We start from the raw sequence: 16,764 nt of genomic DNA, 5'->3' as shown, positions 1-16,764 counted from the left end.
GAGTCACCCTCCCTGGATGCGTTTAAAAAAAGACTGGATGTGGCAGTTGATGCTATGGTTTTGTTAAGGTGGTGTTAGGGCATGGGTTGGACTCAATGACCTTAAAGGTCTCTTCCAACCTAGTGATTCTCTAATTCCCCAGTTTGGTGTTCCCACTGAAACATGTCAAACCGTGCACCATTCTCTCACTCCTCCTCCTCCCTCTGCCCTTGCCCCTGCTGGGGCTGCAGAGGAGAACAGAGGGCACAAAGGGTAAAGATCATGGGTTGAGATAAGAACAGTTTGCTGGAAACAGCAGTGAGATAAGGAAATCAACAGCAGCAACAAACTGATGACAAGGGGCACAAAAAATGAACAATTCACATGGAAAACCCCTGACAAGACAGCACTACCTTGATCCAGAAGGGACCCTGCTCCCCAGAAGAGAATCCCTTCCCCACAAGCCTTGGCAATGACCTGACATGACAGAGAACAACCTCTGGGCCCTAGCCAGGCCCCTGGCTGGCTTCTGCAAGTAATTAACCCTGTCCTAGTCAGAAACAGGAGAGAAAGAGACCAGAAACTCAGCTAGCATTAAAGTTTTGCATCTGGAATCATAACCCAGATTCCAAATTCAGTCATTACTCTCACACAGGCTTCAACAGGCTTCAGTCTCTTCTACAGGATTAACTTCAGTGTAATTCCTCTTCTACAGGATTAACTTCAGTGACAGCTGACAGTCCAGGTCTCCTTTAGACATGTCAGAAGTTAATATACCCTAGGAAATGGAGATAAATTCTTCACTTCTCCTCTTTTAAGAAACCAAACATCCTTCAACAACCCAGATGCAACTGCCTCAGGCCTCAGCTGTACTACTTGTCCATTTAGGGGCAGGTTAGGTGTAAACATCTGCAAGACTCTGGAGATGTGCATTCTAAAAGAGAGAGTTTTCAGTGGAGATGAGTGAGAACTAACTGGTGACAAAGAAGATTTTTAAAACCAACCAACTAACAAACCAACCAAAACCAACCCCAAAACAACTGGAAGGAAATGCAAGAGGTGAGCTGCTTTAGTAAGGTATTTCTTGATACCCAGAAGCCATGAAATTAGGTCTGCACTCCACTTTTCCAACCCAGACAAATTAGGTTTTTTTATCCAATGCTCTGCCAAAGCAAACTGGAGAAGGAAGTCTCCTACGCTCTGGGACACAGGGCTCAAGCTGGAGTGGCAATAGCAGGCTGAGATGATGCTTAACACAGGAGCACTTGTTTCACACACATGTCAGGCTGCACCCCAGGGTGCTGAGGGAGGAGGCTGATGCCCTTGTACTGCCAGATTCCAAGGCTGTGAAGATCAGGGTGTCCCCAATAACTGGAGAAAGGCAAATGTCATGCATGCCTTCAAACACAGGCAGAAGCCACCCTGTGGAACTGCAGGCCAGCCATCTGGCCATAAGTCTGAAGTAAAATCAAGGAGTGAGGCCTCCTGGAGCCCACATCTGGCCACAGGAAGGAGGAGACAGTGACAGGAAGCAGTAAGCAAGGATTAACCGAGGGTCAGTCATGCCTCACCCACCTCACCACTTTCTGCAACATAATTGTGGGGATGAGAGGAGAGTACCTACCTTTGCTCTAGCCAGGCTTCTGTATCTGGGCTGTGACATTACAGTGTGGGAGGGATGCCCGGCTGGCGGGTGAGGACCTGGCTGGGTGTGGGCCAGTATCAGGAAGGGTTCCTTGGGGTCTGTACAGGGCCTCTCTTGCTCAGCCTGTCCACCTGCCACCTGGAAAAAGGCATGGAAGGAATCTGCAGCCCTAGGGGCATGGCAGCTCTGGGACATGGTCCTGGGTGTCAGTGGGCTGAGCCAGGGTCATCCAGGTGCCTGGGCAGCAATGAGGGCCACAGGTGCTTGGGGTGGTGTGAGCAGGAATGGCCCGAGGGACCAGGGACAGCAGGGCCTGTCCCCTCTGCTCCGTGCTTGTCACCGAGCCCCTGCCAGCTTGGTGCCTCCAGCTTCAGTCCACAGCACAGGAGAGACACCAGCAAACTGGAGAGGCCTCAGGGGCAGACTGACCATGCTGGGCACAGGTGGTGGAGCTGGAGCCCTTGATCTCTGAGAAGAGGGGATGGTTTTCTGCTGGGATGAGACATGGTTTCAGGGGCTCCAACAGCACACCCAGCTCTGATGGGACAGGATGCAGAAAGATGTTGATAGGCTCCTCAGTGAGGCATGGCAGAGGGGTGAGAGGCAGCAGCACAGCTGAAACATGGAGTCTGAGGCTGGAAATAAGAAGCAGCCTTTCTTCCAGAAGAACAACCCAGCAGTGGAGTCAGAACCTGGGGAGGGTGGGTCATCTCCATCCTTGGGGGTTTCACACAACTGAGTGAAGCGTCCTCATCTGACCCCCCTGGCAGAGCACACTGGAGACCATGTCCCTGACACCCTGAGTTACTAACTGTGATCCTATGGATATGTGGAAAGTATCTTTGCAATGACTTTGCCTTTCTTGCCTCAAAAGCTCACCAAGCTACTGGAGAAGATGGGGACATCGTCAGTAACATAAAAGCAGGCTACTAGAAAAGTCACCCTTTGAGCAACAGTGGAAAACCCAAAGGGTTGGCACTGAAGTAAAAGTAACTGCAGGAGTCAGACTGCAACACCCAGGCAGCAGTTTAGAAGCTGTGTCTAAAACTTTCACCTTAAAGGTGAGATATATAGACAAGTTGCGAGAACATCTCAGATGTATAAGGATGCAGGAAGTTGACACCTTACTGCTAAATACTCATAGAGAGAGTATTCTCATATATGAATACTCATATAGAGAGTCCATTCTAACTGTTGTCTGGGATGTTTTTGTAAGTACTGCACAGAAGAGTAAATAGAGACCAATTTCAGCTCACCAGCGGAGCATGGACAAAGGTGCTGGGAAGCAAATTTGATTAGCAACTTCTAAATGGAGTAATTCTACTTAGAATCAAAAAATTAGTTGCATAACCCAATTCACAAACTGTTTCCATTCACAAACTGCTTGCAAATCTTGGAAGTTCTCTACAAAATAAATCATTAGGGGATTTTATTTGCCTACAATATTAGGTCAAATTATTGTAGGCATCAAGTATATCCACATTATTTTTTGACTGTTGTGGAAAACTACAGAATCCAGGAGGCCCAAAACCTGTTTTATTGCTGATCTAATAAATACAAAATAACTAGTCATAACAATTATATGGAAATTATTTCTCCTTATTAGAAATAGAAAAATTCTCATAGATCAAAGCTCTCTGTACACTTTGAGATACTCAAGAAGACAAGAACTGTTGATATTTGGGAAATGTACTTGCTAGATAAGGGCTGACTGAAATGCACATTAGACACCCACACACAATCTGCAAACATAGACCAACAAACTCGATTTATATTAAATTAAACAGCATGATAATGCTCAGCAAAAACTGAAAGAAACAACTACAAGATAAAAGACACACAAAGATACAGGATGTCTTGACAGAGAAAGGTGAAAGAAAAAAATCCATCCAATGGAGTGCACATTTCCTGTTCCTCTTCCTCCCTCTCCAAGCGTTGTATTCACATTCATGCAGCTAAACTATGTTTGACTAGGAGGCTGATTTAGTGAAAGCTCATCTTTTGGTTTTCCACTTCTGTACATTAATTTTTGTCCTACTGATCTTCCCGGGCTGATTAACAACATGGTCTGAGGGGGGAGAGGGGAGAACAACAGAACTGCTGTAGTCTTGACTGAGATGAAATTAAACAACTGTATTTTGAAGGACAATGTAACTTTGGTTGCAATTCACAGCTGAGTATCTGGAGGTTAGAAGGAAGCATTAAAACACCCCCTACATTTCTTCTCTCAGAAAGACCTGCAAAAATCTTTGCATATCTATTCTTTTGCTCTAAAGCAAGATATACATGAGACCAGCCTCTTAGAAGGAGCTCACACTTTCTGAACAGAAACACAAATGAGTTGCCTTACAATGCCAGCACCACTCTGCATATCAGCCCTTTACAGTGATCTGATTTCAGGAGTAATTTATTTACTCATTGTAAAACATGACTCCTGTAAATCACTGAAGCAAAATGAAATGTGAAACACAATGAAAAGGCAGATAATCGTGTTAACACAGATTGTCGGACTACTTGACACCAGCTTGCTAGTCACCAGTTGTTGCCTCAGCTATCTGATGCCTTTAACACAAAACAAATGCAAGTTGAAATTTTTGTTCCAATAACTGATAATGTATTATCATAAATACACAGTACCAAAATGTGTTTGGTAATACCATTTGAATGACAAATATTGGATTGAAAACAAACTATTTAATACAGGTCACAAGATACAATTTCCCTGAAAATAACACAATTTAAAAGCACCAAAGTAATGAATTTTTTGTTGTTTGCCTTCCCAAAATCAAATCCTTAATCCTCAGTCCAGAGAACTCCTCACTCAATCCTCACTGCAGAGAAGATGAAACATTTTCAAAAATCCTATTATTGGGGTATTTCTTCTACCCTTTTTCTTCTCCCTTAATTTTCTTTATTCCTTCCATAATTCTCACTGTTCTCTATTGCAATAGACTCCCTCTCCTTCATATAATCTGGGATATAGCTGAAATTGACTCTCATTTAAAGACACACTTCTGCCTTCCATTCTTCAGGAGGACATTAAAACAAAATCATGCACACAAGGTATTTGGGTAGAATTTTCTATTGCAAATAAATCCAAGGTTATCATACCATTTATTCTACTTATATTTATGCCAAGCATTCTCCAGCACATCCCTAGAAATGCTGCTCTGACCATAAAACAAGAAGGGTATTTCTCTTGTCATTGCTTCCATGACCAGGATTGCCTAATACTAGGTCACTATAAAAATAGTACATATATATTTATGCCCTCTTACCTGATTAAATTCTGGCACACCTGGCATCCTGTAGGACATCTGTGATGAAAAGTGGATGATTAATATATGCCAGTGTAGAATAAGACAGCTTTAAAATTATTCTTAGTATATCAATTCAACAGTGAAAGAATTCTCATCAACAACAAAACAGGCTGTCATCTCCACCACAAACCCCTGGAAAATGCAGTGGATAACTTCAGTGATTTGTTTGGCATTTCACAACTCAGACTGTATGTCAGATCTTCATTTCATAGATGAGTTATCTATCTTACATCTGCTACCATGTCCATGTTCAAAACCAAATGATCAAAATTACAAGTTTACATTCTCAGAGTGTGATCTCCAATTTATCTAGGCCACACCATCCACCTGATGGATAATATGGAATGCCAAGTTATGTTTGCTTCCTAAAGCACAGGTTGAGGATTTGATCTCTTCCCTACTCTTTTCATACTCTACACCAGTATGACCAGTAATTTCTGTATCAGAAGACTGTGATCAGCAGCAGTAATTATTTTAAGGAAGGGGAAAAATGGTGCAGCAGTAACTCCATGTAACTCAGTCTCTTAATCAGATACTGTACTTGTTTTTATTACCACACTGACAGCAACAAATCTAAGAAGCACAGTAAGGTTAATTGCTACCAATTTCTAATTCAAATAAACAGTTTCATATAAAACAGACTGGGGATGGGATCCATGAAAACTCACAGACCAACAATCATTGGCTGAGACACTAAAAAACACTGTCCAAACCAAACACAATGCCCATAAAAATTACTTTGATTATTTTTAAATGTAACAGAAAACAAGAGAATTTGCTTTCTTTACCTGTGTGGTTCTTTTGAGCTGGGAATAATGTGGGAACATTCTCTTTTACTGAAGACTTCTTCGATCCAAGATTTGGGGGGCTAAAAAGATACTTCAAATATAAATGCATTCCAGAACTTGGGAACATGATGTCAAAAATTGCACTGTAATGACAATACATCTGTATATAGATAACTCAGAGCTATTCCCATTATGTTGTGTGTAAGACTACATGCTGAAGCTACAGCTGTGAACAGTCTTAGTCCTTCAACTCCAAACTTAACAGAATTCCCCAAGAAGATCAATATTTAAATTTACTACCACCATGAGAATTATTTAGATGTTCTGTCAAACATATGTACAATAGAGAAAGTAGCAAGGATTAATCAAAATTGCTGTAAGCATTGCATTCTGCTTCTGCCAGCAGACTAGCAAACTGCAATCTTACTAAAGCTGTGTCAAAAAAGGCAAGATTCTCATTCTACCTGAAGGAGATGGTTGAGTCCTTCTTTTATTATTCTTCACAGATTAATAGGTCTAGAGTGAAATGCAAAAGCAGGGGCCCAGCACTCAGGGTGGATGACAGGTGGGCTTTCTGCCCTGCCTCCTGGAGAGCTGTGTCAGTGATGCCTGTCACAGCTCAGCAAACTGAACAGCCACTATAGCACTCAGATTCTTCAAAGACTCTCCCTGTAAATTTTTGAACCTTTCTTTTCAGGTTTATCAGGATCAAATTCCTTGAAAGGAGCAGTAACTGCTGGATGCAGAGCTTTGAAACCTCTGGGACTTGATTAAGTAATTATTCTTAATTTTTATAGGTGAAATCTTCACATAGTATGTACAATTTACAGCAGAACCTGAACATTTATTTCTTAATCTTTAGGCTTTTAGACTAATTATATCATTAGGAAAAGGGGTTTGAAACTTCATGCTTTTTTACAGTCATCCATGACTTCAGGCCTGGGCAAATAAAAATGGAAAGAGGAGACTTCTGAACTGCAGACTTTTGTAGTCTAGCTCTTGATTCCTAGTTTTGTAAAAGACTTCCGTTACATGTACAGAAGTCCTAGAACTTGATTCCTAGTTTTGTATAAGACTTCTGTAGCATCTTCTTTTACAAAACTCTGAATAATATTCCAAAATGTCATAATTTAATTAAATTTCAACAGCAAATGAAAATATTCCCTGTCACTACAATGAGGTACATATATCTCAGCCATCATTGACACATATCCTTTTCACCACAAAATCCTAAAGGAGGAGACAAAAATACAACTACACACTCCTTCTGACTGGCAAATTTCTGCTCTGATATACCAAAGACCTGAAGCCAATTCTATTGTAGCTTTCCTCCTACTTTTTCCTCTAAGGAAGTCCTGAGACCTGTGTTTGGGACTTTTGGCTTCTCTTTTTTCACCAGTCTGAGGATTAAGCTTGCTGCTTATAATTCCCTGCCACAGAAGAGGCTTTGGAGATTTCTAGACTGATTTAGTCAATGGAGTGGCAAGAGTTTGGCTCTGAAATTTAAGGCACATGAGTAGTTTTTAGAAAATTGCTTTTAATCACTTTTCCAATATCTTTAATGTCTGAGATCCTTGCATAATGTGGTATTAAAGGGACATTGTCAGGTCAAAATGTTCAAAAATTAAGGTCTCCAGAAGTAAAGAAAGAGATCACAGTGTAATATATAAGGAAACATATGCACCACCCATTTCTTTAAAATTCCTTCTGTTGAGCAGTGAGAGCAGACAAAACCTACAAACCCAGCCTGGCACAAAGGTCCTTCAAAGGGCAGGAGAGTGAGTGTGCCACCATCGCACTGGGGTGTCTGGGCAGCTGCACAGAGCAGGGCTCACCAGCCTCCAGGGAAGGGCAACGCCGCCCTGCCATGCCCTGCTGTGCTGCTCCCCTCACTGATTTCACCACCCCCCATCCAGCAAAAACACATGAAGGCTTCCATTTTTGCTTCTGCTTTCTTCTGCCTCAGGCCACCCTCCACCACCATCCCTGCAAAGGCCACCTGAAGCCAAAGCCTGTAGCTGCACTGTGACAAATAAACACTGCCAAGCAGGGCGTTCATGTATGCTCTCCCTGCTCTGAAATTGGCTTTACTAAGCCAAGAGCACCAGGAAACATTCAACTCCTTCGAGCCCAGACAATAAACACTGTTCAGGGGTCAAGTATCAAACTCAGGAAAACTAGGTTACACTGTCAATATGAAACAGCAATTTTTTCGTTTCCTTAGCTGTACATATGCCTGCTTTAGGGTGAAAGGCAGAGATACATATCTTTTCTAATGAAACGCCAGGTTGCTCTGGACATTGTTCAATTCCCTGCAAAAGAAAATTAGAAGGCACACATCTCTGCGCAGAATAATGTCATCCATTATTGAAACACAATCAATTTTTGGATAAAACAGCAGCAATTGCTTTTAATGACACATTGTAGCTCCAGACAGGTGCAGATAATTAGAAATCACACAATGACTAGCCAGTTTACATAACAGGTTAGTTCATTTAGTCCAGCAAAATACCGTTGTGCTGGAAACCAGGCAGAACAATCAAGTTGTAAGTAGCTTACTGAAACTGCAACAAATTTGTACTGATAACAGAGAAACACAGTGCCTTAGCCAAAACAGTACTTCAAGAGCTGAAAAGTTCTGTCTAGCACCATACGTCAGCTCTTCATACACTCTCTGTTTAGTGAAACCAGTACACAATGTCACTTCCAAAGAGCTGGGGTTTTCTAAAAGATCTTTACTGGTGCCATTATTTCTACTCCTGCATTGTTGGACAGATTTGTCACAATATCAGAAAAAAAAAACTTTAAAAAAATGCATCATATACAACTTTTATACAGCCTTTTCTTGCCCTCAAAATTATTAGATGAAAGCAAACACTCTTTAAGAAAGCAACAGATGATCATGGGGCTAATAGAATTGCCTCAGTACGCAAGCACACCTGCAAAGAACTTAGCTAATAATCAGAAATAAAAATATAATAATCAGAAATATCTGAAAGATCCAAACTAACTTTTAGTGTCTGCGAAGGAGGGAGGTGCTATTTTCAGGTGTCTGTGAGAAGTCAGCATGGTGCAGTCTGTGACAAACCTTTATTCAAATACATCAGAGGAGGGAAAGAACTTCCCTTAATTACAGGTGGTACAAACAGAGTGTCCTAAAGTAACTTAAACCCTTTGCAAATTAACTTCCCATGTAGCAAGTCACTTGCAGTAACATTAGATACCTGAAATGCAGCCAGAGTTCCTGTAAGCTAGTACTCAAGACTATTTCACAAGAGCTTGGGGCTTAAGCACGCTGGTATATCTTGAACCCTTCCTTACCCCTGAAAATTCTGCATGGCTTCATTACCAACTGGTTAAATTACTGCCAGCATTAAAGAGATTTCCAACTTAACAGGCTGTCTCACACAAGCTTTTCAGAGCAGGAACTTTGTGGTTCAGCACCCACTCCATGCATGCTTATGGTATGAAGTAATGTAACAATTGATTGCTAAACAAAGAGCACCACTCTGGATCCACGTAGGGCAGAAAAACATTGCAAAACTCCAGGGTCACATGCAGTAAAATATGAACTCATGAGAGGTTTTCCATGGCCTCACAGGACTTCTGGAGTTTCCTGGTGTTCAGGCTACCCTGTCACAGGACAACCACCTGGCTCTGTAATACAGACAGGCTACGGTTCCTCTGATCTCCATCACTACAACACAGTGGTGCATCTAATTGGCAGCTTTTGCTTTTACAGTCTTTCTTACCTACTGCTTTGCCCCAGTGTTCAAGATTCTGCATGCCTATGGAAATACACAACTATAAGCAATAGAATTCATTAGAAAATTTTCTCACTAACAGTCACTAAGATTTGAAAGATATGGTGAAAAATGTGAAAGATATTCAAATAATTTCATTTAAAAGCTTCCAAAACCACCATGTCCAATCATAAAACAGCTATCAGCTAATCTCAAACTGCCTTTGCAGGCAGACTGCTGATTCAGTAGCCCTGAGAAGCTTTTATATTTTCCCCTTTTAAAGATAGTATGTAATTTCAGGTCACAGCAAAATTTCTGTGATTTTTTCCTCATAACCAATTTAAACTCATCCACTGGAAACATATTCCTAGGTGTTCACAAATACCGTACAAACACTAACAGAAGTCACCTGGGCTTGCAGGATAAATGTGGACCCAAGTCAGAGAAGGATAACAGAACTTCTTAAAACTTGTCAGCCATTCTGAAGAGATATCTTAGGGTTTTTTGTCATCAAAACAAAAGTAGTGTGCTAGCTTTTCAAAAATACACTAATTCAATCTTCACTCCATGCAGTGCTGTAGCACTTTCTTTCACAGTTAATCAACTGTACTTAAAACCTAAGTAGGTATGCTTAAGTGATTTTCTGGATTAGGGTCTTGCATCAAAGGCTCATAAAACTGTTTCCACTATTTTGAACACAAGCTTAGCCAAAAAAACAAAAACTCTTTGACTTTATTGGGCTTTCCAATGTGGTGCTTCTGATCCAGAGTAGACCACACAACACAACAAATACCAACACATATACCAAATGACAACAAATGTAGGAAATACTAAAACTAAAACTCTCCTTGTGAAAAAAGCTCATCTTGACTCCTGGGACACAGGGAACAAAGAACTGATGGAAATCTTATCTTAGTCTGGAATATTAGACCTTCAATTAGTTTATTACTTTCTACTATTTAAGTTTATTAACCGATCAAGTAAGCCTTTCTGCTATCCCTGAACATGCAATGTCTTAGAAAAACACACCAAGGAGTGCTGCTCCACCCAAGAGCACACCCAGCTCAGAAGGCAGCGCTGGTGGAGGAGCTCCTGCCCTGCAGAGGCAGGGGCTGGGCACTCCTGTCCCTCTGCACAGCCCATGGCACTGGGCTAGGTGGGAAAGGACACACCAAACCTCGCCTCAACACTGCTGCCAGCATCCCAGGATTTTGCAAAAGAAGTAAACACAAGGAATCTCAAACCGCAGTTTGTATTCTTCAGCTTGATCCTTGAAACAGGTCTCAAAAACATTGCCAGAAATCTTGTACTGGAAGGAGATATCTGCGAATTGCTTAGAAACAGGTTTCCCCAACTCTAAATGCAAAAAGTCTCTGTGACATGAGATGCAATTCAGTGAAAGCAGGTCACTCCAAAACCCCCTGTTCTAGAAGCATGGTGATTGCTGACAGTTTGGATCTGACTGCTTTATAACTGTGGCTCATAGACATCATAAAAAACATGCCTGTGGCTGATGGCAGCCACCTCGCTAAAAGCTGATATTTGGTTTATTTTGGCACTATGTACAATATAATACTGTATATCATCTCTTATAAAACCAGTTCAATGGGCAGTATAAAATATGAATTACTGAACAAGTTAGTAATACGTAAAGATACAGAAATACAAATTCTAAATATTTTTATTGACAAAAATAGTCCAAATTGCAGAATAAATTATAGGAGATGCCTAAAACTTGCAGCAAATAAAAGCAGGCACCAGTAATAGAGGAAGAAATGGCAAATTGATCCAAACTATATTTGAAAATTATTATACATCTTTAAAAATAACCATGCCTTATTTTACTGTGTGTCTTTTGGAGACAAAATTGTCATCATTTTTTAATGCACAGTCCTACCAGTCTTACCAACAATATTTGGGAAGTCAGTCCCAAAGAAAGTCAGGCATTTGGTGGTTTTTTAGTAATTAATGCGATATAATCAGAAAATTATAAATATTCAAAGCAAGTTACGTATCCCAAATCAAATGATCTTATTGTAAGCAATTTTAAAGTGAAAATCCAAGAAGCCGTAAGAAAATGATGTTTCAAATGTATTATTCAGAGGGTCAATACAATGCTTCAAGTCTCATTCAGATTTCCACTTTGAAAGCCAGTCACAGAAAGGTAGTTCTTGTTACTTGTTACTTGTTAAGCGCCTGATCTTATCAAGAGCTAATCAACTTGCTCTTTTTAAAATTTGGTCTCACCTACCCAGCACTGAGCAATCACAGAGGTCAGCTACTCATTGCTGTGACAAGTGTGTGCCTTCATCAAAGGATTCAAAATCACGGAGAACAAAGGTCTACCTGGTTTAAACCAGGAGGAGGAAGAGAAAAAAATTATCTGATAGTAAATATCAGAGCTTTCTTTTGCCTTTTTTAAGTTTTCCCAACACAGGGTTTAATGTTGACTACAGAGGTGACTTTGTAAAGGTCAGATATATCTGTAGTATCCGACGTGAAAAGCAAATGCAAGTTGCAAAATTCAGCTGGAGGAAGCATGAAGGGCCCCAGGAAGTCACATGTTATTAACAACCTGCTCTAGAAGAAGGTGGCAGGTAGGTAAGAACTAGCTGATCTTCAGGGTCACTGCCAACCCAAATTATTCTGTGCTTTTATGATTCCATGATGCGAGCAATCCACACAGCTCATGTCTGGAGCCATATGAGTGTTCACTGACATTTCTATCAGAATTCTTATTTTTGCTCCATTGCTTGTCTCACATAGTCACAAAATCTTCTTGGGCTTGACAGCTGCATACAGCGGCCCTTGCATACATTACAAGACAGGTCACAGAACTGAAATTGCATTTTCCAGAGAAAGAGGAAACACATCTTGGGCGCTTTCTAAAGAGGCTGAAGGTATGGTCAGCCTCACTTCTGCATTTCTCACTTGGACATGTCTTATCACTCTCCTCAGCTCTGCCCTCCACACCACCCTCCAAAAAAAAAAGTTTTCCTTTTCCATATTGGCTCACAGTTAATAATAAATTGTTTTTAATGACAGATAAGTCACATCATCAATCCATCGAACACTTGCAGACCAACAAAGTAGCTGGAGCAAGAGTCACACATTGCCTGAGAGAGCAGCCTCAGGGCACTGCAGGGCCCCTTTGCACCCCTTTGCCCCAGAGACCACCTGGACACCCCCCTAAGCTCTCCACCAGGTCCTTCTGCACCTTCAGCCTCATGTCCAAGACATATTCCACCTCACCAGGCTTATCCCCTTGTTTATTCACTGGGGGTTGCAACAGTGGCCAAAGTGACTCCCCAAGGCTGAGGTTTCCCCGGGGCCAGGCAGAAAGGAGCAGCTGTGATTGCAGTTTAAGCCAGGCTGCACAGAACGACTTGGCAGCCATCAGCACTGCCCTCCTGGCACAAAGCTGGGCTGTGCTCCAGGCTCCCAGCCCGCGGGCTCTGTTCCAAGGCATGCTCTCCTGTCTGCTCCACCAAGACGGCAACTCCTCTCCCTTAAACGGCAGCTCCAAGTGCCACCCAGCCTTCTGGCAGCACTCTGCTCACCAGGATGCCTGCATGTGTGTCGGGATGGTCTCAGGAGCTGTGGTGGCACAAGTGATGAGAGAAGGGGCAGGGCAAGGAGGGAGCTGTAAGGAGAATGGACAGGAGGAGCTCACTGTGAGGGCTGAGGTTGCACAGCACTGCCACACAGCCTTTCTGAAACACTGGCTGAGCAGCAGGCAGAGAGGGGGACGTATTTCATAAGCACTTGGGATGTACTAGCAGAAGTACTGCTATGCCTCTTTGGGGATTAAATGGAAAGCCAGTCAATACAAGGTAATAAAATGCACTGGTTTATAGGATTGATAGGTCTAGGACTGATCAAACCTGGGATCATCCCACCCCAGCCAGGCTGGTAAAAAATGTATTTCCACAGCCTGACCTTGACACTGAGCCTAAAGAGCAAGAGAGTCAGAACAGGCTGCCAACCCTTCAGAGATACAACCGAGTCCCCATCACCCATGTGCAATCTCTAGCATTAGAGGAGGAGCTCACTAGGAAAAGTCTCACTTGTGTTTCCATTGTGGAAACACTAATTTTCTTACATCACAGGGCTGACACCGAAGTGCAGCCACGGTGCTTACCAAGTTCCAGACCACTGTACCTGAAACCATTGAAGGCTGGCAGGCATGCATCTGCCCCAACACCATTCCTCTGCAGACATTTCCATTACTGATAACACAGAAGAGGGTTGACCTCCACTCACATCTCTAAGACTTAACAACTACAAAAAACCAGAAGCAGCAATTTTATTAGCTTGTGATGTGGAAACAGAGATGACAATATGTCACATCACCAATGAGTTTTAAAAACCCTTTCTGCTGACTAGCATTTATCAAAGTACATCATGACAGCACCTGGCTTCTGTCCTGGTAAAAAGAACAAGAAAGTTCAGAAACTGTTTTTAGATGCCTCATTCTGTTCCTATATGATGGACAGAGAGTACTGTACAACTTGGAAGAGGATGTAACAACAACTGAACTATCACAGAGATGCAAAGGAATGGCAATCCTACAGAAAGGATGAAGACGAGTGCTTTAATGCTATCTGCTTTCTTTGAGACTTAAACAGCTATGGCCCCTGACCAGGGTCTCTATTCTTTCACCTGGAAGGTGAAAGTGTGACCACCTCAAAAACTGAGGGAAAGTGTTAGATAGTTGAACGTAAAGCAAAAGTACTGGTAATTCAAGTCACACAGAGTCAATCACAAGATTTTACCTAGAATGTATGTTACATGGTAATAAGTTTATACATTACAAGAATCAAGGAAGGTTCACACAGCATTTGATAGAGCCTGTCTGAAAGCAACAGAGGGAAGACCAAAACTTGCAAAACTGTGATCACCTCAGGTTGTGCTGTCAATCACCCAAGGAGTCTCAAATTCATTGCTGCAATACCCAAAAACTTGGATTACCCTCTTTGAACCTAATACCTCCATGGAGAGCACAGAAAAACCTATAGATCAGCCTGCTGGAGGACACACATGCAGGGATCCACCTTTTCACTTAACATAGTGCTACTAAGTAAAAAATAAACTTAAAATAATCTGAACACAAAAAGGAGGGATGAAGGAGCTATTTATGTAGGAAAATAGGTATGAAGAGTAATGCAATAGTTCACATAGATTTTTCCTCCTGGAATAGTTTCATTTAGCTTCCACAGACCATATTACAGCTACACTGTCAGACATTGTAGATGGGATACAGTAGTCCAGCATGGTCTGTGCATTCCTATTTGTGACAGCAATCACGTTCATCCTAGTGCTGACAGCCCCACGAAGGGACTGACCTTCCCCTCACACTGCTGCAGCTTTCCCGTGACATGCTGTCCTGTGCTGCAATCCCACTTTACAGACAGCACAGTTCTGGCTTCATGGCCATTAAATCCTGTTTTCTATTATCCAGGACACCTCCCAGTGTGGTTATGCAGAGGCAAACAAGAAGTCCTGGGGAGAATGAAGGAGTGATGCTCCACTGTTTCCAGGCCCATGAGGCTCTCCACAAAGCCAGTCAACATGTACACAAGGTTTCACTGGCTCCAGAGGGATCTCTGCTCTTAGGCGCCAACATCAATTTTGAAAACTGAAATGGAGGCAGGTAAATCATTTACCCACAGCCCAGACTGGAGTACTGTCTCTACTGCATAATCATATGTATGCCTGAACAGACATGTTTATTGAAATTATGTTTTCCTTTATGAGCAGTAGACATTTCAAACTCACCTACCTTCTGCTCTTTTCAAGCTAGTACGCGGCATTTTGCCTTTCACTAGGGGGTCACAAAGGGGCAGAAGGGGAGAGCAGTAGCAAGTAACAATTATCTGCTCCGAGAGCTGTGGCTACACCCTGACCTCGTAACCGCCATGAAATCTACATTTTTTCCTTACCAAGTCACAAAACAATTAAGGAAACTGGTTCAAACACAGTAACCTATTTGCTGCTTAATGTGGTTTTACTACTACAATATAAGCCTGATATTATTTCAAATAAAGTTGTTATGGTATAAGATAAACTTACCAAAAACCTGTAAATTGATTTCACAACTTTACAGCATGCTTCAGAGAGAAAGAAAACTGTGATGATATTTCCTTAAACTCATTTTAGGCTCACATCAGTATCTACTGATTCTTATAAGTAACACTGCAATTCCCCTGGCAGGTCCAAAAGACATGAATCTCTAAAACTCGGCTACTGCAGTGTTTTGGTAGCAGAATTTTGTGTTTTGACTTCAGGTGTTCACAACTCAAAACACTAGCTCATATTTTTCCTTAGTTTACAAGATATTTTGTATTTTGAAAAGGGTATTCATGAAGAGATATATAAAGAATATTCCACTGTATACATATTCTTTTTATCAGCAAGCATATCTGAAAAAGATTCAGAAGATACTTTGCTACAACAATGTTGCTACAGCATGATCTGTGTGAAATATTATCCAGCTTCGTAATGTTATGTACAGTAGCAGACCTCTCTTTTGCAATCCCAAACATCTGAATCACAAACGTTCTATCTTTAAATTTAAAGAAAAAACAAACAGAAAAAAAAAACTCCAAAACCACAAACAAAGAAATAAAAACATTCACTCAGCATCACAGTAGAAATAGTGACAATTTACTAAAGCTGGAGGCAGTTTTCTGACATGTTGCACCTAACCTCGTGGCCATTTGGAATAGCACTACGGCAAAACTGCCTACCCCTAGCGTGGGGTCTTTTTTTTTTGCCTTTCACGGCCACGAGAATACAAGCAGATCTATGTGTTTGTATGAAACCACTCAAGTCTCCGTCTGCAGAAATACCCGGAGCTAAACAGCACCGGCCCCAGAACACCAAATCCCTGGTGAAACAGCCCCCGGAAGCCGTGGGGTTTCTCTTTGCCGTCAGCTAACGCTGATTGCTCCCCCCAAGCCGCCTGCACTTTTCAGACGGAGCCTGCTGCCCATTGCGGGTTGGCCCCAAACGCCCCTCACGGCGCGGCGAGCGCTCCGGCCGAGCCGGCCGAGGCCGGGCAGACCGCTCACAGCCTCCGCTGCCCGCCGGGACACGAGGGACACGAGGGACACGAGGGACACGAGGGACACGGCACCGCCCGTGCTGGGGGACAGCGGGGTCCCCGCCGGCCGCGCCGCCCTCACCTGTGGGTCGGCGCCCTCGCCGTGCGGGGCCTGCCAGCCGCGTCCCCAGCAGCGCCACACGGAGCCCGGCGGCGACAGCAGCAGCTCCCGCCACGCCGCCAT

The 16,764-nt window shown here is 42.5% G+C and overlaps 1 protein-coding gene across 1 annotated transcript in view; it reads right to left on the bottom strand.

Annotated features, from left to right (window-relative positions):
- TRPM6 (transient receptor potential cation channel subfamily M member 6) overlaps window positions 1-16,764 on the bottom strand; it is an 87,204-nt gene extending 70,440 nt beyond the window's left edge. Inside the window, exons 1-3 of the mRNA XM_059493103.1 lie at window positions 16,417-16,764; window positions 5,733-5,812; window positions 4,903-4,941 (exon numbers count right to left, since the gene is read on the bottom strand). Of these exons, the coding sequence (XP_059349086.1) occupies window positions 4,903-4,941; window positions 5,733-5,812; window positions 16,417-16,764 (467 nt within the window). The remainder of the gene's footprint in view (window positions 1-4,902; window positions 4,942-5,732; window positions 5,813-16,416) is intronic.

Source organism: Ammospiza nelsoni, chromosome Z (assembly GCF_027579445.1).
Source record: "Ammospiza nelsoni isolate bAmmNel1 chromosome Z, bAmmNel1.pri, whole genome shotgun sequence".
NCBI classification, from domain to species: domain Eukaryota; kingdom Metazoa; phylum Chordata; class Aves; order Passeriformes; family Passerellidae; genus Ammospiza; species Ammospiza nelsoni.
Note: the sequence above shows the minus strand (reverse complement) of the source record. Positions and strands in the feature narration are given on the sequence as shown.